The sequence below is a fragment of the Phalacrocorax carbo genome, chromosome 5 (assembly GCF_963921805.1).
Source record: "Phalacrocorax carbo chromosome 5, bPhaCar2.1, whole genome shotgun sequence".
NCBI classification, from domain to species: domain Eukaryota; kingdom Metazoa; phylum Chordata; class Aves; order Suliformes; family Phalacrocoracidae; genus Phalacrocorax; species Phalacrocorax carbo.
In genome coordinates this window covers 28,106,356-28,132,341 of record NC_087517.1, presented here as the reverse complement: position 1 = coordinate 28,132,341, position 25,986 = coordinate 28,106,356, and the positions used below count along the sequence as shown (strand labels likewise).

General features: G+C 37.6%; 1 protein-coding gene across 4 annotated transcripts in view; it reads left to right on the top strand.

Moving 5' to 3' along the window:
• The window catches only part of PDE1A (phosphodiesterase 1A), a 165,597-nt gene that overhangs the window by 126,861 nt on the left and 12,750 nt on the right, over window positions 1-25,986 (top strand). For all 4 annotated transcript variants that reach the window (XM_064451753.1, XM_064451757.1, XM_064451756.1 and 1 more), the window contains 7 exons: window positions 1,095-1,195; window positions 2,781-2,906; window positions 8,651-8,752; window positions 8,872-8,992; window positions 12,752-12,833; window positions 14,423-14,543; window positions 16,673-16,857. In XM_064451753.1, the coding sequence (XP_064307823.1) occupies window positions 1,095-1,195; window positions 2,781-2,906; window positions 8,651-8,752; window positions 8,872-8,992; window positions 12,752-12,833; window positions 14,423-14,543; window positions 16,673-16,857 (838 nt within the window). The remainder of the gene's footprint in view (window positions 1-1,094; window positions 1,196-2,780; window positions 2,907-8,650; window positions 8,753-8,871; window positions 8,993-12,751; window positions 12,834-14,422; window positions 14,544-16,672; window positions 16,858-25,986) is intronic.

Genomic DNA, 25,986 nt, shown 5'->3' with positions numbered 1-25,986 from the left:
CAACAGCCAGTACTTGTTGTTCCTCAGCGGTCTTATTTTGTCGCTGCATGACCTATTTCATCGTTCTCTCATTACTTATGAATTTTGACTGTTTCCTTTCTTCTTGTTTGAAAGAAGTACTACTATTGGAAGCTCATACTACTTCTGGCAGCTTATACATCGTATATCCATTCATGCACATGTATATGCTTATATGAGTGCATAAGGATGACACCATTCTTCAATCCTTTAGTACAGAAGCTTACTTCTACACTAGAAAAATCAGAAATAGGTGTGGAAATGCTTGACTGGCGTTTGACTTAATCAGTCCTATGACTGCGGGGGTTAATTATCGTATGATTTTTCTGCCCCCATTTGTAGATGGAGTAAATTTTCTCCTCAAGGATGATTTATCATTCAAGAAATAGAAATTGAAAGATAAAACAACAGAGGTTATTTTACAAGCTGAGTGACACAGAACAGCCTAGGTTAGCAAGAGGTATAAAAGTGCACAAAACTCTAGGGTCTGCATTATTTTATATATGTGACCTGGATTACCTTTTGTTCTGTGTAACTGCATACTAGTCATATGCACTCTTTTTTTGCATTAGTACAAAGTATGATAAAATATATAACAGAAAAATCTCCCATGGGCCTAATTTTAGTGCTATGTACACTGGTAAAATATAGCTAATGCTGATGCTGTACCTAGAATTTATTATGTACTGTATATGTTGTTCACTAAAAGACAAATTATAACCTTAATTTCGTATCAAGGTTTGGCTAGTGCCATGTACAGGCTAGCAGATTAGATACTTCCTACTCAAAACAGCTACAAAGTATACCATGTAACTATCTCAATAACTTACATTTTTGGCTGCCAATATTTACTTTGCTAATGACCATAAGAATGTTAACTTGGTCATAGAGATATCATAAAAAGTACAAGGAGTAACAAGGAATTACAAGGTGTTGTGGATATATAGTTACCTGGAATAAGACAAGAATTAAGTTTACTTAAGTTGAAGGTAATGCAAAACATTTCCAGTCTGTAGTTTTAATCTGAATTAGGCTATTATAGAAAATATTACTAAGATTTGCTTTTTGTTTACCAGCACTGGCTCACAGAACTGGAAATTTTAGCAATGATCTTTGCAGCTGCCGTCCATGATTACGAACATACTGGGACCACAAACAATTTTCATATTCAGACAAGGTAAGCGAAGTGGTCTCTTAATTGTCATATCTGGAGTTTGCTGTTCATTGGTCTGAACTGTTTCATACCTCTTACTGACACAGCCAGGATGTAGCCAGGTCATTCCTGATTTTACAAATTGCTTCCTTGACCTCTGTACAGTTAATGGCACTGCTCACATGAACAAAAACAGTGTGGAAAAGTAACGAATTAGCTCCATAGAGTTTGAAATAATTATATTTTGGAGCTGATATGTCAAGAGAGATTTAAAAAAGATTCAGAACATGGACTTCAAAACCCCTCACCCCTCTATTTGCTCACATAAATTCTGATACTTTTGACTCAAAAATTTCTTCTACCAAATTTCTTCCCCAGAAAAATACCACTTCACTTTCAGCAATGTGTCTGCACATCAGGTTCTACATTTTGTTTCAAGTTCTGTATTAAACTTACAGGGTCCTACTATCGAGGGAGAAACCTTCAAGTACAGCTTTAGAAATACCTATCATGAGTCCTCTCCTAGCATTGTTTGACAGCATCTGCAGTAGTTACAAAAAAGAAATTGAGAAAGAAATCCAGTTTGAAAGACAGGCTAACTGTATTCTTTTGCAGATGCAACATGGCATCCTAGCCTCTGGTCCAGAACAACAGCATAGACCTCCCTCCCTTACAATATTTTCATCTTATCAAAGGAAAATCACTGACCATTCCATTAGTGGGTAATAAATGGTACACCTGATACTTAGCCTAGTACAAAGCATCTTATTGTTCTCTCACACTAGGCTATGCTTTGTTTTTTGTATCCTCAGTTGAGGAGTCTGCTTTATCTGCTCTTGAAAAATATTCATCAAAGCACTGCATATTCTAACAAAACAGCTCTGTGCTAGAAATTCTACTAGAAATACTGAAAATCTATATGTAATTTTGGTATTGTAGGTTAATCTTTAATTAAGAGGGAAAAGATACTCTAGAGGGTGCTAATGTTATGGTAAGGGTCTGGCTTTACGAAGCACTTGAATGCAATCAAATTTCAGCTTAGCATGTCTTTCATTCCTTTGTTATAAGGCTCAAGGTTTGGCTGTTTTTCTGACAAAAAATGGCATCTATTTAAAACATACAAAATTGAAGTTTTTAAATATTTCATTATTTACAGCTCCTTCTGATTAAGAGTGACATGGGCCAAAGCACATGTCTCTCAGAACTGGGATAGTAACTTCTTAATACCCATGCTGTGTGTGAAGCCCCCTCTGCTGGTGAATCCATTACGTTCTGAATGGTTTTGTCACTAAAGAGCACTTGAGTAGCCTAATTAGAGCATTTCTGTGGCTCTGTGATCCTATTTACAGACAAGAAGCTCAAAGATCTCACAAATTTTTGTCACAGTTATATAAATAAAACATTACAAATTTTAAAATATTACTTGCCCACCTACAGTATACACAGTGATATAACGATAATTTTTTATGCATTTGGGATGGAAATTTTATTAGTATTTGATACAGCATGAACAAATAAACATAGTCTGATATACAAAACAGAATCCTACCTTCCCCAATGCCATCATCAGGATGCTGTTGCAAATTCTGCCTTTTTATTTTAACACTAGGTCAGATGTTGCAATATTGTACAATGATCGTTCTGTTCTTGAAAATCATCATGTAAGTGCTGCTTATAGACTCATGCAAGAAGAAGAGATGAATATCCTGGCAAATTTAACCAAAGATGACTGGAGGTAAGACCTACTGTGACATTCAAACTTATTTCCTGTATTTAAAAATAATACAAAACACCAGACCTTCCCTGTGGAGTCTATTTTAAGGGTTCAAATTATGGGAAGCAACTTTGGCAGTGGAAGGAGTAAAGGATATTTAGAGCTTAGGGAAGGCTGCTGTGGTGTAAAGAAGGGCTGTTTGGGAGACTTCATGTAATTTTCCAAGTGAGGCTGTGCATTTATGAGGCACAGTGTTGGACTGTGTGGACAATGTCTCAGATGAGATAGCCCTTCAGGAAAACAACAGGGCTGCCTCTCTTGAACTAGGTTACCTTTGTATAACAGTGGGTTAAAACCCCAGCGCTGCCAGCTTGAGCACTACTGGAATTTCTGCTGTGTAGCAGAGCATACTCACATCTTGGTTAAGCATTAAAAAAAGAATTATCTGGACAATCCAAAAATAGTAAAATAAAGGCCCGGAAGCACTACAGAAATCTCTTTCTTCTTCTTCTCCTTCTCCTTCTCCTTCTCCTTCTTCTTCTTCTACTTCTTCTTTGTCGTCGTCATCATCGTCTTCTCCTTCTCCTCTTCTTCCTCCTCCTCCTCCTCCTCCTCCTCCTCCTCCTCCTCCTCCTCCTCCTCCTCCTCCTTCTTCTTCTCCTTCTTCTCTTTCTTCATTATTTTAGTGTAATTCCTGAAAAAAATTTGACCAGCTGCAAGGGTCAGAATCATAATTGATATGTCACAAATACTAAGACCTGTAAGACCAAAATGAACAAGTGTTAGAGATAAGACTTTCTACATTATTAAAAAGGACATGTTTGTATATCGTTGACCACTACATATAGCACTTAAAATGTCTCGTGTGTGTTTCTGTAAACATAGCTATTATTCAGAGATCCTAAAAGTAACTTTTAAATAGGTGGACTGTGAAGTCAGAGACAGATGTTCTGCTTCCAGGAACGTCTCCCACTGTGAATGATGCCACCATGAATAACAAAGTTATACACTACTTTTTTTACCATACTATATATTTATGAAGGAATATGTGAATGTCAGAACAAATTTTGGTGTGGTGTATATTTACAGATGAAGGTCTGTTTTATATGGTAGATTTACATGATTTTACCTATCTACGTAATTAGAGCACCCCAAATAAAACATTTATTGAATGTAAGTCTGCTGACCCTTTTGGGTTTCAGTTCATTATTTTTCCGTACCTTCTACAAAACACCTACTATTAAAGTATTATTAATCTTTCAGTTAATACAAAGTGAGAAAGGAAGCATACACTTTTTCATTCTCATAAAAGATTTCTTCTCAGAGGATACTCATTTGGATTTAGTTGTAAATATAGTTCTGGAGAAAGATCTCTGGAGGTAGATGGTAAACTTCAGCAATAATTGTCATATACACATAGATTTTCATTGCCAAGATGAGACAGCCTTGCTCTGCTTGGAACTATTTTGGAACTGATAGTGTTGGGTCTGATAGGTCTATGTGACCCTATTTTTGCTTGTTCTAGCTATTAAGAATGGAGAAAGTGATCGTGCCAGTAGACAGCCATCAGAGGCTGGTATTCTGTCTTTTAAAATGATCTTTGTAGAGAGGTAATTATTTTTGAATCTTCAAACCTGTTGCCTTGCGTATGTTTTTTTTGAAGTGATGTTTTTTCATATTGTATCCTACCAGAGAATGCTTCCAGGTAGAAAGGGGCAGATCTTCTTTAGTTGAATTTCAGTTCAGGACTGGCTTGAAGGATGGCTTGAAGACACTTACGTACTTCCCCAGTCCTGGCTTCTTCATCACTGGGACCACAATAAATGAGTATGGTTTGGGAATCCCTGCAGCAACATGCAGTTGCTCTAGCTGACAGAAATCTGGCTGCCACCTAGTACAGTGCATCCCAATTGTTCCTTTTTGTCATGTCACTGGGGAAAAGAGTGATAGGATGGAAACTCCTGTGAAAGAAAACATTTCCCAGTGGAAAGAGGAGCCAATGGTTTCCAGGTATGTGATGTTTACACATATTGCTGCAGTGGACTGCAACAGAATAAAGGGAGGAATGCAACAGGTTGTCTTCACATATCTGAAGCACACTCTTCTGTGCATAGATTGCTCAGTCTGGTCTTCCCACAGTTCTTTTTCTTTATATTATGGACCCTTTGCTCTAACTTCTGTTGCATTTCATTTCTCCGTGGTTTTTGAACCTGTGATAAACTACCATTCCTTCAGAAGTTGCTCAGTCACAGACTAGGTGCATTTGCACTTGTTCAGTCTCCTCTCACTGTAAGTCAATCTGGATTTCCTGGAGGATTTTATTTTAGTTTTGCGAATTTTACATACACTGGCTACACAAATTCAGTCTGCTATTATATGCAGCCAGTTCAAAATTGGTGGGATTTGGCAACCAGAGAAAGTAGAATTTACAGTCTCATGTTGGGGCTATTCAGTACAGTTTAGAAGAGATGTATGAACTGACTAATAAGCTCAAGCAACTAAATAAGGATGCTCAGTTCCGTGTTTTGTCACTTAGCTAGGTAATTGCAGTCTGTACTTTCAAACAAGCCGGTATCTTCCAAAGTAGCAGTTGGAGAACCTGCACAGCCTGTTGAAGTCTGATACTTAATTTAGAGGGTCAGTTGTGGAAATGATGGTTTCCTGGTATTTGTTTCTAATATCCAAAATCCCTGTTACCCTGTCATCAAATACAGTTGTTCATTGGTGCAATGACAGATCTGTTTGCCACTTAAAAGAAGCTCTGCAATTCTCTAATTATTACTAGTGTGAACTTCTTGGTTCTATACTAAAATTCATGGTGTTAGACTAACAGTTTTGAAGTTTGCACTGAATCAAATTGGCAGCAAATTGAAATGGTAATTTGTTCAACTTTTTAATGTACTTCCTGGCACTGATTAAATTCTTGACTAGTGTTAGATCTGTTTTCTTGAGTTGCAGTGATTTTGGTTTTTTAAAACTTAATATCCCTGCCTATTTAAAATCTGGTTCTGCTAATTATTTCAGCAAGATGAAGCAAAATAACTGAGAACAACTTTATAGTATTACATTTTCTTTTCTACATGTTAACGTTAAGAAGATAAATGCACTAATAAACTGACAGCTTCAATTAAGTTTAAAACATAGGGTTTGGGTCTGAGAAGGGAAACACTGCCAACGTTCTGATGAGGATGCCCTTTGTGGATAATGCACGTGACATTACTAGTCTTTTCTCACCCTTTTCTCAACTCTGAAAATATATTCTGGTTTTCCATATTGTCTTGTTTCTTTCACTTAGCACTCCTAAATATCTAAAGAGGGATCCCTTTTTGTCCCCCTTTCTCCTTTGATTTACCAGGCTTCTGGTGTTCTAGTACCCTGTGTTTTACATCAATAGTTATAGGTGGCTAGGTGGTATTAATGTCTCAAACCATTCCAGTCATAAGGCATATATTGATATATTGCCTGATTATATAAAAAAGACCAAAAACCAATATGCATTATATACAATGCATAATGAACAGCTTTTCTTCCACAACTTCCCTTGGGAGTCTTCTGTCTGAGGAAAGCAGGATTGCTGTAACTTGCAAGATGAACCTTACGTCTTCAGTTCCCAACTTGCTTTTGCTCATCTTAGCATGTTCCTGCATTTTCTCCTTAGTTTCCCACTAACTAAATGTCTTTGTCATGGACAAATCCAGGTAAAGCTGGTTTCTCTGTATTGGTTAACTACTTTTCTGAGAAATTCACATGCCACTCCTTGTCTCTTGTTTATTACGGCATAATTCATGTCTTTTTTTTCAATCATCTTGCATCTATTTTTTTACAGTACCCTATCCATAGGACATATGGATATAGGAGGGTTAAGAAAGGATGACAGCACAGGACATGACAATTTACTTAAGAAAAGTGGAGACTGTATACTCAAAACCAGTAAACTTCCAGTTGTGGGCCCCAAAATACTGCTATGCACTGTATGTGAATACTGTTACCACTTCCCATCATAGAACTAAGAACAGCAACACTTACATGTCTTTTTGCCGTGGTAGCAAATGAGCAATGCTAACTGTATTATCCCAATGCCTGTAGCTGTGGACTGCTTAATGAAGTGGGCAGAGGTTTCTGTCCAGGAGTTACCAATGAGACCAACTGAGGTCTCCTTCAGTATGGAAACTGAGAAGGTCTTTTTTCCCTGGAAAATATTTTGAGAATGGTTTAGACAGAAAGTTCCTAAGAAAATCTCCTGTTGAAATGGAGAGTGATAATTACTTCAGTGTTATAAACAACAGGGTTTAACAATGAGAAGTCCCCAGTTTTCATGCAGTGTTAGCTCTTCTTTTTTTTTTTTTTCTTCTTTTTTTCTTTTCTTTTTACCGTGTTTGGCTGTGTTTGAAGGGTACAGTTTCAAAGCAATGTGGAGGAGAACAGCTGGGATACAAATTAATTAGTATCTTATGAGGTCAGATAAGGTAAGGCATTTTCTAAACACAAGTTGCTATGGCTGCATATTATTGAGTAGAAGTGAGAGGATTGAGTCTTTATCCAGTTACATCAAAGCAAATCAGGAATAAATACACAAAAATCAATGAGGACTATCAGCTTAAATACAAAATTAATTTGGCTCAAAAGCAGTCTTAATAGTTGTTATTAAAAACTGCTCTAACAGCCCTAAAGAAAACGGCAATTTACCTCTCTAAAACCTAGTCCTTTGAAAAAGATGCATTAAGTAAATCAAAGTTATGAATACAACATGAAAGATCAGTGAGAATGACTGGACTAGGATTCTACTGTTGTAATTGATACCTGGACATCCTTACGAATGGGAGTGTGCTTATGAAGATATAGGCTACATAATTAAAGATTTAATGTGCTGAATTGTCCCCGATATACATATAAGCAACGCTCTTGCAGATAGATCCTCCTAGGCATTTAAAAAGCATGTAAATAAAGACCCAGTAGACCCCTGCATGGTCTATATACAATTATTCTACACTGAGGAAACTGAATTTCCCAAATGAGTAATTAGTGCTGATAAAATTAATGCACTTTCATATACAATGAGAATTAATACACTTTCTTACTTTATTCATATTTTATTCTTTTCATATTCATTTCATAGAAAGCTGATGGAAAAGACAACATCTCTGATCATAATACCAAGATATAGATAAACTATAAATCCTGAACTTGTTCTGATTCATGAAATAGGCATTAAGGTATTTTTGAGATGAAGGGTACTTTGTCATAATGCTCATACATTGGTATAACATTGATAGTGTTTCACATGTAATACCTGTTGCTTTTCTGAGGGTTTCCACAGCCTTCTTCCTAGGTTTAGTGTAATACCTGCTCTGCACTAATAAGAGGGCAGTAATAAAATACACAAACATATCCTCTTGTGTGATGGCAAGCCCAGAGACTGACTGGTTTTTTGAATGCTCTACTTTTGGAAAAATAAGGAAAGACTTATAATGGGTGACAGAACTGCATGTAATTTTAGTTTATACGTTAGAAAAGAGGGATTACAAAACAGTGTGACTCTGAAATAATGATTGCAGAGTGCATTTTCTGAAGTACATTGCTTTCACAGAATCTCTTTAGGGTACAACATTCAAGTTGTTAATAATTTATTTAAATGCTTTTTAAAACATAATAAAACCCGTGATGTTGTTTAGAGAGTTATAAATTAACAAGTACTGCTTAAACAAATGTACCATACATAGAATAAATGAATTGTAATCAGTCATTTTGCTTTTAATTATTCTTAGGGAGTTGCGTAGCTTGGTCATTGAGATGGTCTTGTCTACAGACATGTCGGGTCATTTTCAACAAATTAAAACCATGCGACATACTCTACAGCAAACAGAGGGGTAGGTTATTTTCCATTCTGTTCATTATCTATAGTCTTTCAATGAGCTTATGTACAAGAAAATAATTTAAAGAGTTGCTTTTGTTTTGAGGTAATTGGAACTTGTCCTTGAATTGACAGGGTAGACAAAGCCAAAGCCATGTCTTTGATTCTACATGCAGCAGACATAAGCCATCCAGCAAAATCCTGGGAACTGCACTACCGGTGGACCATGGCCCTGATGGAAGAATTTTTTCGACAGGTGCCATTTTAAAATCTTTTGATAAATCTAGTTCAGGAAGCAATGGTTACACAATTAAATTTTTTTCATAAGTCTACCAGCAAGGATGCTGTTGGTTGTGATTGACAAGCAATATATTCCTTACTCTTCATACATACCACTGACATTAATTCAACTTTTATGTGTGTGAATAAGATGAAATTGTTATAGCTCTGTATCTATTTCAGCTGATACCAGGATTCTAAGTGTTGTAGCATTTTTTGTTCTTTCAATAATAATATAACTTGTCAAGCTGTTTTCATTCTGTAGACAGAGATTTATATATGCCTTGAGTTAAAAAGAAGCACCAGCAGGGTAGGAAGAGGGACTTGAAAATAGGAAGAATTCACGTTCAGCAAAGGAGGCAAAAAGTTGTCTCCATTTCACATTTCAGAAAGCCTTCCTCTTTCTTTTCCTTGACAGTGCTTGCCTTACATACACTGCATAGATCTGAAGGTTTTGCTTTCATAACAACCTGATCCAAAGCTAGATGGTATCATCCTGTTAACGTTGTGGCCATATGTCCTAAAATAAAAACGAAGACACACCTTTGTGAAAGTCTCTTTATTTCTATGAGATACTGAATTCAAAAAGAAAGCCCAGTTGGTGCTGGTGACACTGCTGCCATTTTTTTTACTCGCAGCGTGTGAAAAAAACACATTTATCCAAAGGGGGAATACTCTTCCTGTAATGAATATTTATGACCATGCACATTTTTAACATAACAGTAAGCAAAATTCAGTGTAGGTATTGCACAGTTTCTATAGTTACACAGAACTTTAAAAAATGATTACTACATGTAACAGAAGAGTGTGTGTCTTGCTCATCTTGATTGTAATTATTTTGCTATATGCTGACATTTTCAAATTAGATAGGTCACACTGGAAAAAGGGGTCAGAGAATAAAAAAGTCAGTATGATAAACCATGAGGTTGTTAGGCCCATCTGCCCTAGAAGGTTCTTGCTTGGTTCCTAGAGGTTCTCTATAGGAATAGTCAGTAGGAAGCATCAGGACATCCTTGACTCTAGGCTTTGCACTAGGAAGACAGACTGGAGAGCTGGTGCCTTAATCGAAATAATGAATGGACTAAGTTTTGTGGAAATACTGAGTAGAGTCGTGAGTTTGTGTCTACTTCTGTAAATGGAAATGATGAGGATTTTAAACTTGAGAGGAAAAAGGAGGAACGTATTACCCCATATATATGCTACTTGAAAAGGTCAGAAATGACCAACTGTAAAAACATTTTAGACACAGATAGACTAGACAGAGCCCATGGGGCAGTGAGGCAATGTGTCCAGTCAAGAGACTGTAGCATTAGCAATAAACAGTACCACACTGGTCATTGAGTGCATAGGATCAGCTAATGTTTTAGTTATTCCTTTATCCTTTCATTAAAAGAAGTAACTGGATCCTAAATAAGCTGCCAAAAGACTTGAGAAGGCATTTAACAATAGAATGAAATCACCATATATGTATTTCTGCAACTCAGCAGTATAAATCGTGGAAGTCTTTCAGGCTGCAGAGGAATATGCCAGCAGCTGAATCCCTCTTTATACGTACTACTGAGAACAGTGTGTGTGGAGTAGTTCTAACACATTTCACATGTGATGAACTGTACATATATAAATGCACTCAGCAGTGCAGACACAGCAGATCTCCTGCTTCCTAGATGCACTGGCTTGGTTGTGCATCCTCTGGTCTGTTGATCTGAGTGTGTGTGGTAGAAATCTCTGTGATTTCCAGATCTGTGTTAGCCAAGATGAAATAGTCCAAATCTATACAGAATCCACTAATTCCGCCTCGTCTTTCCTTTAAAAATAGTAATTCAAGTACTTCTACTGCCTTACAGGAAAAAAGCACCAAAGCCTGTAGCTGCTGATGCAAAACTAATGCTTTAACAGAGAGCTTTCAAAGTAGTGAGCACCAGGAAAAACGAACCTAGACAAAAAACTTGGTTAATTGCAGCTAATGATTAAAATATGCACCAGTGTTAACTTCAGGGAAAAAGCCAAACAACACTTTAAGTTTAAAAGCAACTACAGAAAGTGTGTTATAATGCCCAGGAAAATCTGAGCTACTTGTTTGAAATAGAAATACACCACCCATCTCAAAACCTTATAAATAAATAAGTAGTTCAGGTCACTCAAAGAAGTATCACAGGTCCTGTAGCATTATGCTCTCAGTCTAAATAGATCCAAAAGCACAAAAAGAGAATTTGTAGAGTGAGTTTTTTTATTTTTTAATTTTAAATATAATTAAATTCTAATGATCAATTTACATATCAATTCTGTGTCCATTATTACAATTTACAATAGACTTAGACTTACATGACATTTAAGTATTTATTATGTATTATACTAATTGCAAAGTAATTTATAATTAGGTTAAAGAGCTACTTGAAAACATTAAAAAAATCAAAATGATTCTTTGCTAGTGTGGAATTTTCTCTTTTTTAATACCTAATTAAGGGAAGATTACAAAATTAATATTGCTTTAGAAATCCTGTGTTCAACAATGTCTGAAATTTCTAGAACGACCCCAGTTTATATTATATCACAGTCTGGCTCCTGCACTTACATGGAGGTACCACTAGCACGAGTAGTAAGTGTTCATGTGTTTTTCTATACTCTGAGGTCAAATTATGAACACTTGGGCGTCAAACTTAAAGGCCAGATTAATAAAACTCTCCATGTCCGCATGAAATGCAATCTGCGAGCTACATCTGTTCCTGTGGCTGAAGTGGTTTTATTGGTATTATAGTTCTAAACCAGTTCAATAAAAAGACTGAGGAAGGTTGATACTGCCCCCTTCATCCATCAGCTTTTGGTGAGATTTTTTGGAAAATGTTCATGTGCTGCTCCCCACTGAATGATCATGAAACAGCACTTTCCATGACTAATGTAATATGTAGAGCCATCTTACTTCAAAGACTTAAGTTTTCCTATATCTATAATGTCGGTGCTTTCTGGGGGCCAGGTTTGTTCAGCAACACAAATTATAGCCTACTTTGAAAGATGTCTCTTCAGGGTTTGGTTTTTTTTTTCACCACTAGACTTTCTTTTTGAGCTTTTGAAAGTCCATTGGTCTACCATGCTGAAAATGGAGATACCCCTGTCTGTTAAGACTGTTACGACAAAAAAAAAAAACCCCTTCTAATGTCTTAGGTGTTGATATATTTTCAGAACTAGCTTTGTACAAGTCATCTGAGTAGTGAAATTAAGCTTGTGCTTTTTTATGGCTTCAGCAGCAGAGATGCATGCCTGCTAGTGAGAACAAATTCAACTCAGATCATGCCCTTTGCCTGTGTAAATCCACTGAAGAAATTTTACATGTTGGATAAACCAATGTAATAGAAGGAAACACTTAGCGTTTGGCATACTATTACAAACAAGTCTAAGTATCTCCAATCCCATTACATCTGGGATCAGCAGGACTAAAGTGTAAATGTTGAAGGACTTCATATATGTTAAATCTCATTGGTAGATGCCTTGCTCTTGTGGAGAACTTGCTTTCAATAAGTTCCTTTATAAAATTGTCGAATGTAAGTTAGAATTTTGACTTACTTTTCCTGAAAATTTAAAGATAAATAATGAGGTTTGTTTTGCCTGTGGCTTGATTTTGGTTAGGAGTGTAAGTGAACAAAGTAATCTGTTGAATAAATACTAAAAATGTTCAGATTTCTTTGTCTTTCTGTCCCTCTATCAAATATGTGCTTATAATATTAAACATTGTTGTTTGCAGGGTGACAAAGAGGCTGCTTTAGGTCTTCAGTTTTCCCCACTCTGTGACCGCAAATCTACTTTGGTAGCTCAGTCCCAAATAGGTAATGACAAGTTGTGTTTTTTTCTTCTATGTGTAGGAGCATGTAAAATCATGTGGACATTTCTTATACCCATTTTGAATTTTAAATGTTCCAAATGCCAGCATATAGAAGGTATTTCTTTGCATCTGTCTGTTCACCAAACTCATATGCTCTTACAGCAGAAATGTGCTGATCTGAAAAGAACATGAAGTTATTTCAGCACATGTGATGCCAAGGAGAGGTAGGAGAGGGATTAACCAAAGTGCTGGGCATGAGCCCAACTTTTACTGTGCATGCTTTAGAGTTTGGTAAATCATGTCCTCAAACAGATTGACTCTTGCACAAGAACTCATAGGTCTGTCCCTAATACAATCTGAAAGCCTGCTACCATTCTGTAGATGCATCTCAAAGCTAATTCATGCATCAGATCTCTGGACTGCAGTTAGGACTGTCAGTGTGGCAGGGTCAAACTACACAGGGTCAAGCCTCCTTGGGTTGACAAGGGCCATGGCATTCTGTTCCCATCAATCCTAATTGCATTTTGGTCGACAGTGGCCAAACTTAAGCTTCCCATTTTCAGAAATCCAGGTCTTGGCTCTCTCTATCCCCATTTCCATCAGCAATAATAAGGAAATAAAAATTGGTGAAGATCACTGGGGCGAGTTACAAGGAGATACCCTAGAAGCATACTAAGTAAAGTGGTATGTCCTACTGACAGCTATACCTTTTGTGTGAGTGAACACAGTACTAGGGAGAGATTCTATAGGTGACATTGTCTTATCCTTGAACTGAAGCATGTCATCCTGTCTGATCTTGTCAATCAAAATGTCCTTTATTCCATTTTACTGGGACTTGAAAGGCAACGTGCTTGAGTGTCATACCTACTGCGGGAGGGAAGCTGACTCCTATGCTGAAGCACTGTTGCTCGCCTTTGTCCTGTGTTGCATGGTTAGAGGATGAAGACATCTGGAAATCCATTGCTAGCTCATGTTTTAGTATTTTTTTCTGTTAAGTGCTCAGCAGAGAATAATGCTTCATTCTTTCACTGTGTCATTCCATACCTTGATAAGCACTTTAAAATGTAAAAGACATTGTTCAGAACTGACATCTCAGAACTGTGGGATGAATGCTGTCTCCTAAGGATATTGCTTGTTCTCTTCACTGATTTGACAGAACACTCCTACACACTGTGAAATAACACTTTACCTCCACAGAATAATAAACAGCAGTTTGAAATATTGACTCCTTGGCAAGAAGATCTGAATAGTAAAAGCGACAGTATGACTTCTAGCCCCTTGGCTCAACTATAGCTTCCCTTCTATTCAATAATTAATATTCATTTCAAATGGTAGGTGTGTTCTGCAGTGCATAAAATTTACCAAAAAAAAAAAAAGGAATGAAAAGCTATAATTATTAATATCTAGTTAAATCTGTACGGCTTCAGGTGGTTTTGTTCTTAGTTGTGCTTTTTTCCTCAACATTATACTAGTGGTATCTAGTATTTTGAATCAGGACTACAGCCAGAAAATCAGCCTAATATCAAGTATTTGTTTTTATATTTGAGAGCTGTGAAAATGTAAAATCTGATTTTCTTTCTTTTTGTTCTTTAGGTTTCATTGATTTCATAGTGGAACCCACATTTTCTCTTCTTACGGACTCAATGGAGAAAATTGTTATGCCTCTTATAGAGGAAGCGTCAAAATCTGAAAGTCCTGCATTTGGGACACCCAGGTATGCATATACTGCTTATTTATTGAACTAACATAAACTAACATAATAACGTCATTCTCAGAATTATTGCAATTATTTTAACAGTTGGAAAAGTAACACAAATAGCTGTACAATATTGCCATCATGTGGTGCTATGTTGTATTTGCAGTATGCCATTATTCCATTGACTGCAGACAATCTTGCATATAAAAAGGCAAAAACACAATAATGAGCAGAATACACACATAAAAAATATAAAGTTGATTTTCTACAGCATATCCAATAATCTTTTTCCTTTGACTATAATCTTTGCAATAGATTATTGAAATTCCTAGTTCTCTTTGAGCCATTTTCAGTATAATTTTAACTGATAGTACCAAAAGTCATTCTTTGCTTTGTGAGAGACAATTGGAAGTGGAGGTGGTGAATGTGGTTTCAGGTTTTTTTCTGGTTTTTCATTATGCCATAGGTCACTTTCCTTCTTCACATTTCCATTTTAGTATTATTTGATATATACACGAGACAAAGTTGATTCCACTTACATTCCTCTTGAGAGATCTAAATACAGTGTAAGTGAGATGCAGGGGGGTTTGTACATCAAGCTCTCGATTTTTGCATCATGATAGTTGGCTATAAAACAAACTAGCTATGATAGACAGTGTTATCTGAGTGACTCCATGCTGAAAGCATCGTTCAATAATCAGATGCTGCTTTTACAAATATTGCCTCTGTTACGACATGATTTTTTTTTCATTTTAAAACTGTAATTTGGGCTTTCATTGAGGCTACTAATATGATAACTCTGCTGGGTAATTTTTCATTTGCTGTGCATTAGTTAGATTTTAATAGCAAAATTATGAACTTAGCTCTTTTCTGATCATGAGTTTGCATGTATTTTGGTTACTAGAAGTAAGTAGAAGTTACTAGAAGTAGGTCTTTATGGCAGTGTTCTTAGTGTTTTGGGGAACAGTGCTAAACTAAGGCATTATTGATAACAAACTTGTTTACCTACTCACTTCACAGATGGGTGATTAGCAGCTGCAAATGATTAGTAGCTCCAGGTTTCATTTTTGGTTGGTGTACATGACTGAGAGGTAGATGAACAAAGGCTTATGATCCAGCAAAGCTTCCTCATGTCAGGTGGAAGATAAATACAGGGATTTTTCTTCGTATGGAATCAGGAGCTACACTTATGAAGAGAGTGGAGAGCCTATAGCAGGATACAGAAATGTCTGAGCCAGCAGAGTTGCACAAACACTACTGGGTGGATGCCATGTATATGGTGTGACATTCACTGTGGTACCTGGACAACGTTAGAATTATAGCCTGTTCTTTCCATTCTGTCCCATTCAACACCTCTGGAGCACACGGAAATTAAAGCTAACTGTTCTTGTGCAGTTCTCGCTGATATGTTCACTGCAACTGTATCTTCTGATTAATTGAAATCCATTTGTATGCATATTAACATCTGTCTTTGCTACCAATGAGATAAATGATGTGGCATAATTGAGTAAACAAAACCTAATATGACATGATTACCTGTACAAGGCCAGAAATAGGTCTGATTTTTAATCCTAAGAAAAAACAGTGTTCAGTTTGACCTCTACTTTACCTTACATGTAAGGTAGCTGCAGTAGCCCTTAAGTGGATTTTAAAGCCACTGTACTAAATCCTGCTTTGACTACACTCGAACGCTTGTACCATGAAGGGAATTTTCAGCTGAAGCTGAACGAACTTACCCGTCATATACTTCTGTGTCTTGCTTTTTTAAAATGGGGCAACAAATTACAATCAGGTGTTTTTCCTTTGAGCCCCAAAGATACCTTCACTGTTTAAAAAAACACAGCTAAGAAGCTGCTTCAAAATGGCTACATAAACATTCTTTCAAGAACCAACTTAAAAGTAATGTATTTTCAGCTGTTGTATTTTTTTAAGAATTCCCTGGAAAAAGATCAGTAAGAATTGGTCCCACATTACAGCTTCATGGGTTGAAGAAATGTCTTGTATCTTAGGTACTCTTTGGTGTAATCTATTATTTTGAGTTAGTGATTGCATATAAGTCCTAAGGAATTTGATGCCAATTAACTCTTTGTGTATTATTAAAATTACCTGACTGTGTTCTTAACTTAGGGGTTTTTTACCTTCTGCAGCCAAAATAGTTTGGGAGCAGTAAGCAATGCTGAAGCACAAAGACGACCCAGTTTTAAAAGTACAACTGATGGAGGGACTCACACAGAAAATTCTCTAGCAACTGTAGACCTAACAAGCTTTAAGGACAACTTGATGAAGATCATTCAAGCAAACAAGGAAAGATGGAAAGAATTAGCAGTAGAAGGTATGATATACTAAGGTGGAATGTTTTCATAGGTTACTCCCTAAGATCTCCCCTACTTTCATTTTTTTTATTTCCTTCAACCTATAAAAACACGTAGTTGTCTTGTATTCATATTTTTTATGTCTTAATGTTTGTTTAGATGGTCCTGTTTTGCTCTCCCAGGAGGTATAGAGAGATGTAGGCAGTTAGGTGATGAGAGGAAGTCTTATAGCCTGTACAATAAGGCTCTGTGTTGATCAGCTTATCTTTAGAGGTCTGGTTTAGAAATGCATGCTTGCACATTTAATCATAACTGATACTGACATCTGCTTTAAATGCCAAAATCAACTATTCAAAGTAGTATGTGCTGCCAGATTTCTTAAGGAACATAAAAGTTGTACTTTACTATTAGAAATGCTATTTGTTCCCCACTGTATGGAACAAAATTCAGTATTGCAAGCTTCTTGGGACTATGCTGTAGGCAATTTTTAAATGATTCAGTGGATCTAAAGATTTGAGCAATTGCAGCATGTTTTAAACCAAAACAAGGCAAAAAGTGACTCTTCATTTGCTGGTTGATAGTTAATAAAGCCAAACCTGCATCAAGCATCTTAGCTCATAAGCCATACCTGAAAATTGTCTGGGGTTACACTTGTCTGAGTGAAATGATTAGTGATAATTGTTGAACACAATTTATAACCATGATCCAGGTTAAGTTAATGGCATTTGGGAATATTTCGACCACGTCTGTGTTGTTTCCGAGTAAGCAACTGGAATATTTCAGTGGAGTGTTTCACTGCTGGGACTGGTCTTGCTGTACATGACCTAATACTAGCTCCAAGGAATGGTACCCTGGAACCCAGTGTCAGCCTTGCCTTTCATCCCATCATCCAAAGCAGCATCTTCTTTCTCAAAGAGGTGTCAGACAAGAAAGAAAAACACTGCTGAGCAGTGCTAAAATTTCATTTAGTGCTAAATTGTGAATGACCATTCACATTAGGAGAATACTGAGTAAGAACAAGCTTCCATAATCTATTGTGACAATGACTTGAGAGTTAGGTAGAAGGGGCAGCTGAGGAGGAGTTTTAACTAACATTGTCTCTTCTTCATGAGCAGCTTCACATGATTGATTGCCTCTTTTGGTATTGTCTGACTAATACTAACTGATCAAAAGGAGAAAGCTGTGAATATGCGATAATCGGTAGTAATAGCAGACCATCATGGTGTAAGGTGAAATTTCTTTCAGACTGCACTCAACTTTGACTAAGCTTGTAAGTGAATAAACTGAGACCTTGAGCTTCAGGTAATTACTTCCATCCTGTCTGGATCTCCTGTTACCAAGATGATCAAAGGACTGGGAAGCCTGCCATACGAGGATAGGCTGGGAGAACTGGGTTTGTTCAGCCTTGAGAAAAGGAGGCTTAGAGGGAATCTCATCACCATGTACCAGCACTAAAGGGGTAGCTACAAAGAAGATGGAGACTCCCGTTTTACAAGGAGTCACATGGAGAGGACAAGGGGGAATGGACACAAGTTGCTCTTGGGGAGATTCCGATTGGACATGAGAGGGAAAATTTTTCACAGTGAGGACAGTCACCCATTGGAATAATCTCCCCAGGGAAGTGGTTGGCTTGGCCACATTGGACACTTTCAAGATTCGGCTGAACAGGGCGCTGAGCCATCTTGTCTGGACTGTGCTCTTCTTAGAAAGGTTGGACTAGATGATCCCTGAGGTCCCTTCCAACAAGTGATTCTGTGATTCTGTGACTCTGTTGCTTGATTAAAAATATTTGGGTTGCTCTGGACATACATATGAAGCAGCGTTTTATTCATATGTTAGTAGGAGCACATATGGAGGGAAGAAATACCAGGGGTAAGTCATTGTCAGGTGAAAGGAGTTTTGTTATTGCTATCATTATTCCTAGCTAGATAATTTATGACAAACCACAGAGCTGAGTGCACTGAGAAGGTCACATTTAAGAGGGCCATATGCCATAGTAGTATGCAGGCTGGCTGTTAGTACAGATTTCCAAACACACTTCTTGAGCTATGACAAACAGTACTCATGCTGTTAAAAGAACCATCTGCATTCTTGTCAGTGGGCTCTGCAAACACTAGACATTGTTCCCAGATTTGTTCACGGCTCAGAAGTTGTCGCTATAAAATGTAGTAATACAGATGCATAAGTAATATAGAAAGGAAACTAGTGACAATCCATATAATTTGCTGAGCATGGCTTGAACTTATTCCATCTTCTCACCTTTTCAGGTTAAGGCTACACCAGTAGTACTGGTTGGGAGGCAGTCCACCCAGAGGTGAGCAAGGGCTGAGGAAGATGGTCTGAGTCCTATGCCTAGACAGGCCAGAGCAGGAGACCAAGACACACCGGCAGTGCTGTTGACAGGGCAGCTTTCCTGGAGATACAGCAGGCCCAGCTGCTGGTTCTACCCCTCCCTGAAAAGGCAGTTGCTGCTGAGGCTTGATTCAGAGCAAGCAGCTTGTGCAAGGAACAGTGTCCTTTGTTTTGGAAAGGCCTGTGTTAGTAAGGAAAGCGTTCATCTACCCAGGCAGCTGTGTGAGAGCTTTCTTAACAGAGGGCTCATGAAATGAGATGGCTCCCTTTCGCTAAAAAGGCTATGTCTTGTATAATTGATGCAGAGGAGCTCAGTGCTCAATAGCCTAAGGGTCCTTAACCTTTCACCACTGGAGAGTTAGAGGAATGTTTCTCAGGCCTTTCAGGGAATGCTGTTAACAGGGAATTACCATAATGATCAAACATCTGGGATTCTAATTTGAAAGCCTTGATGTTTAATTAATATTCCAAACCCCTAATCACCAGATAATCTGTCTTTGTTCAACTCAACACAGTGATAAAGAGACCATTCCATCCCGTGCTTTTTTCAACACATAGGAGCAATGGCTGCTGCTATTTGCAATTGTGGTAGGCCTAGCAAATGACAGTAAAGATGCTCAGATGAGTCTGAGAGGTTGTTTCATTAGAGAAAATGTTTGCTAAATGGATTTTAAGGTCTGGAAGATATTGACCTACTGAGAAAGCTGTAAGAAAAACACAACTTGTTGAGAAAGATTTAAATGTCATGTAAGATCCTTCATGATGCAGTTCTTAGAACATAAGAGAAATTGTAACACAATGATTTAATATTTTTAAAATACAATTTTTATTCCTTCTGCCTACAACATTTATTCCTTCATTCTTATTTGGTTCTATAAAAATGTTCTAAAAATTTACTGATCAAGTTGGTCCGTGGTTGGCAAGCTCAGGTACTCTTAACACAGTAAAAGAGTATGGACTAGTAATAATGCTTACCCTCTGTTCAGTAGATGTCATTGTAAATAAAGTTATAGGGATAAATAAGTATCATTAGTTTCACTTTACAGTTGAGCAAAAAGAGGCACAGACATCTTAGGACACTCACCTCAGGTCATATAGTATCAAAAGGGAATGCAGCGTACAGACCAAGGGTCAAACTGCCAGTCTGATGGGTCCATTACTGAAGCGTGCTAATGTTGTGTGTCTCCAGGATAATACAACAGCAGTGCTATTTGTTCCCATTTTATGCTTATGTAACTCTTCTGAAGAATTAATTGTTACCGGTCCCGACCAAAGGTTGCATTATTTGTATGGAAAGTGATATGTGCCAAACCTCGTCCTCAACACCTTTTGGCAGTGCACTGTGCTGCACAGCTCAAAGGTGTATGTCTGGGATGACTGACTGCATTGGGATGGGATCAAAAATGTGTGAGGCTGAATAAGGCTCCTGCACTGTCCTATGCTTAATTTTCATGGTAAAAATAGGAAAAAATAACATCTATTGCATCTTTGGAGTAAAGACCAGCTTTTTTTTTTTTTTCTTTTTCTTTTTCCCCATGGGCAGCAACTTTGAATAACAAATGTCTCTTCTGAAAGACCTCTGCATGGTACCTGCAGGCCCCCCTCGGGCACTTTCAGTCTTGCATACTTTCAGTCACAAAACCAGGGTTCGTTTCCATTTTGTCTTAAAGATTTTCTCTGCAGACGTACTAATAAGATAGTACCAGCTGCTGAAATGCAAAAATCTGAGAGTGATGATCTGATAGCATGTTAACGTAATTTAGCAGCCGCTAGGAAGGGTGGGCAGTGGGAGGATGTGTGTGACAATCACAGAAACCGACATACAGTTTGGCACATGAAATCTACCCTAATGGACTGTTTTAATCTGTTGGACAAAAATAAATTCAGGGGCTAAAGGTGTCCCATCTAGGACCAGTGACAGTGATTTTAATTGCAGTGCTAAAATGTTTAGGTCATAAGCAGTTTTTGAGCTCATGAAAATGATCATGATATATTCTGTTTTATTTTTTTTCATGTTCAAAATGATCAGCTAATCCAGAAAAGTGTTAAGAACAGTGGGAAAAAGAGACTTTTTCACCATGGTCTGAGGAAGTGCCATAAACTGGTTGAGCTAAGAGTAGTAAGAAACTTTGTAACTTTTGGTAACCCACACACTAAGGAATGATAACTGAACGTGGTAACGGAACCTGTTATATATCCCCCTGGAGTATACACCAGAGAGCTGGCCTGCCTCTGCGTGTGACAAACTACATGACTTAAAACACCTTTTCCCTCTAGTAGGCTCAAAAAACCATGTCCCTCCCTTCCCTTCTCCAGAAAGTCCCAGCACTTAAGCCCCTGTGCTTACAACTAAACAGCAAAAGAGAAGTAAAAGGTGGAGGTAGACACCCTAGGAAACAATAAACTCACAAGTTATTTTTAACCAAATCTTTTAGTAAAAAGTCTTCGTAGCTAATTAAGCCTTTGCTACTTTCTCTGTATGACGTAATGCTCTGACATCAAATGCCACTGGATTATGTGGTTCACAGTGATTTTATATACTCCTATATCGGTGATGAAATTTATGTGAGGAGTTGAAAGTGGAAGGAATCAGTGTCTAAATAATGCCATGGGTTACTTCAATGTATTCTTGGGTTTACAAATGGCAGGTTGGTAGGGAAAAATGATGGTTGTTTGGGATCTCTTGGACATACCTTTAAACTTACTTGGGAGTCCCTGAGGCACCAGGATCAGGCCTTTCATTTTCTCCAAAGTTTTGATGCTTATTGCCAGTCTTTTCCTCTTCTCTCTAAAATGGCTGATGTGAGGACATGTCTTTTAGGAAGGTGCAATTCCTTCCCATGATGTCCCGGTTTTGGTCCAGCAGACAAAAAATCAAAGTTTGTGGTAATTTTGATCATAACATCCAGAAACATTCTTCACTACAAATTCCTCAAATAATTTAATTCTTAGTGAGATGAACAGCTTTTCTCTCTAATTCAGTACTTTGCTAATTCTTAATACTTCAATATCATAATGTCTTTCTGTAAGAGTAAGTTATTGTAGCTTATTTTCAACACAGCCAAAGAAAACTGCAATGTGATTCAGCAGACATTTGCCTTTCTGGGGTTTAGTGATATGGCAGTCGCTGCCATTAGCTGAGTCGAGGTGTTACGTTTACACGTGGCTTTTATGTTTTTCCTCTCCACTCTTGTTAAGCTAGTACATGCTCAAGTGGTACAGTTGCTGAAGACAGAAAGGTATCTTAGAAGCCCTGTACTGTGCAGATTATAATAGTTGAATGCTCTGTTTCTTATTACAGAAAGGCCAGGAAAAGAAAGACGTTGGACATATACTGAAGAGAAAGTACCAAAATGTAGAAAAGCTTCCTCATCATTTAATAGGCCATGCCCTGAAAGTGTTGCTGCATACACAGGCAGTAACATAACTGAGCTGGTGGAAATCAGCATTGTAGTTGATAACACAGACTCACCAGATCTTCTAGAGCAGCAGAGCAGCGATACTTTGGAGACCACGGCGTCCTGCGTCATGGTGCTAGAGAATGAGCTGTATGACAGTTTTAGTGTTTCGTGGACAGTTTAGTCCTTCATTGGGCTGACAGGAATTCAGTGCTCCCATTCACTCCAGCAAACAATAAAAGAAACAGGACTTAAAGAACTCACTTCAATTTTCAGAGACTTATTAAGCCAAAAGAAAAGGTGACTTAATGAAAGAAGAGTAGCATCTGGTGAAAAGGGGAGGTGGAAGAAGTCACCTTCACTAATTAATGCATTTTCTGTAGATGCAAAATTACTAAGTACCAGAATTTTTCAACTGTTCTGAAATTTGGCTATTGCCTTATATGACTCCACGAGTTTTCCAAACAAACAATGCATTACAATTATTTTGCCAACAGCCCAGCCTAAACACAAGGAAAGAAAGACACCACTTTTACCATGTTTACATATCAAGTGCCATTGTGGCTTCTCATGAAGGACAGCGATTTAAGGCAGGAGTTCGGAAAGGGCACAGAAGTACAGAAGAAAGGGATGAGATTGAGTCACCCCTAACAGACCAGTTAGAAGAAGCCATTTGTTTTACAGATTAACTCACACAATTTTTTTTCTGAGTAACACTTGGGTTCTTGTAAAGAAAACAATACCAAACAGTTGAAAATATGTAAAGAGGCCTGGCTCCAGACACTTTTTACCAAGTTAAAACAGAGAGATCAACAATAACACATACCCTGAGTTGACTGCACTGCACAACACACTTGACTGCCTTTATCCAAATGGATGTGATAATCCTTAAGCTGTTCAGTGCCTAATGACAGCCCTCCCCCCCCAAAAAAAAAAAAAGGGGAGTTTTCTAAAGGGCCAAGAAGGTTGTTTAACCTTATTAATCATATTCATCTATTTACTCTTATTAAATATTGTCAATGTTGCAAATGCCAAGTTACACTGTTCATTTAACATACGCCATTTCCATCTGCAGCTGGCCATGGCAATGTGTGCCCAAAGGGGAGGAGGAACTTGCTCTTCCCAGCAGCCCAGTACAGGGTATGGGGCAGCAGCCTTGCCTGCTGCCCTCGGTGGGTCCTGGCAGTTTGTGGCTGGCTGGAGGCAGAGGCTCTGCTGCAGTACTTATTGCAATTCTTATTGTCCAGCACTGGGGATCAAACATCATGCCAACTCTGCTTCTCTTACGAAATTGCTTCTTATGCAATTTCTGATGGTATTAACTGAGCAGTGCCTCGATTGAATTTTAGTTATTCAGCCACTGTCCCAGTCTCAGCCTCTTTTAAAGACTGCTAAATATTTCTGTTTCATCGGAGTGATAGGACAGCAGAAATGATAGAAAATGCCGGTTATAAAGGTCCTATATACTATAGAGTACAATAGTTAGCTATTATGGAAATCTGTATTTTTCCAGCATGTATAGCATATTCCACAAATGGCTGATATACCATAAGAATCCAGTTTTTTAAATCTTTTTGGCACTGGATTTCAAAAGGATTGAAGCTGAGTGGAGCAAAGCAAGTCAGAACATAGACTCAGACATCCGGCAGATGAGAGACTTGAGACCAAGAGAAAGGATTGGGGGTCTTAGTGAAAGTTGTGATATTATCATTGAGGATTTTGTACTTGAGGCTTCTCAGGCTCAGTCACAACTACCAGCCAGTCCTCCTCGTTGCCCTGAACAAACTCTTCTCACATGAACAAGATACTTTTCTTCAAGTTTATTTAACTGAGAGTGACTTTGAAATTTTATCACCATGGAATGGTAATCACAGATATGATTATCACCATAAAAAGACTGATGTTTAGCAATAGTTTTAACTCCACAGATTTTAAAATGCCAGAGTATTTTTCATACAAGATCATATTTTTCTCACATATTCCTTTCTACTGACTTCTGGAATAAATAGTATTGCACCAGTTTAAATGCAATAGGTATGACATTTAACTAATATGTTATCAGGTACTTGGTACACTTGGTACAGTGATACTCCATTTCAAAGCCACATCCATCAGATATGCATACACCTGAGTTTTGCTGTGTTTTAGATATCCTTAAACAGACATGCTTGAGATAATCTCAAGGACAGTCATCGAGATAAAAGACCATCATGACGGAAGTTAAAAACAGGCCATCAGCATTGTTCTGATTAAACTGTTAAGCTTCATTTGCCAGTTTAAGTTCAGTAGGGAGTTAAGGAAAGACATTTTAAGTTTAGATATTCAGCTTTATGAACTAAAAAATAATAGTGGGTTTTGCCTGTATGAATATTCTGAGATTTCTAATATGGGAATAAAGTGGTCAGCCACCCAGTTACACCAAGGCAACTCTGAGTTCTGGTTAGCATTGTCCTAAAACACCATTCTGTGAGAAAAATACTGTCTGTTCTTACCAGCTTTCAGGTTAAAAAAGCCACCTTTTGTAGCATGAGTTAAGTTAATATTACAGTTTCATGTGTGATTATAGTTCACCTTTGCATTCCTCAACTTACAGATGCATCTGAACAGCATCTGAAATATTTTATGTTGGATTTTCCATGGATTTTTTATAAAGTTAAGGAAAAATGCTTGTAGCTCTGCCATATGGAGGCAAATATGGCACATAAATCAGTTTCTTGGGACAAAAGCCTTAGGTAGGTAGATTATACCATGAGTGACAGATGCTTTAATTAACATGTCTGGATTGAACATGAGATTTCCTTCAAGCTGCATATACATATTTCTTAATGTCTTTAGCCCAACGACTTCTTTGTAAGAGCTGCACTGAAATCTGGAGGAAAAGAGTATCTGTCCAAGTTTCAGAAGATTTGGAGTCCAAAACAAGCAGGTCTCTAAAGTTTGTAAAAAAACTGGCTTAACAATGTAGAAATTGCTCAGATTTGAAAGTTCTTGATTTTTTAAAAAGCATGACAGGAAGTATAAGAACTGACAAAAGAAGGAAATATTTAATTGTTCCATGCTTCTGCACATCAGTTCAGATTTGGAGGTGTTCCTTTCCATCCCCTTTCACAGGCCAAATTGTACTTCAGGGGCAGCTTCCTTTGGATTCAGAAAAGTGAGGTGATGAAGATGCCAAATGCTGACTGTGGTAGAAACATGACTACAGACTGGGCTATCTTTCAGTTGTCATATGCAATCACTTTTGACCTGTATTTGGGCTGGTCACTCACAACCAGAGTTTCTAGGAGCTGCTGGTTGAACTCAGTAAATATCTCAGTGCTTGGTTTCCTTCCTTAATACATTGTGCACAGCCACATTAGAAATTTTATGCAATATCACACAGTTATTTTGTGGAGGTGT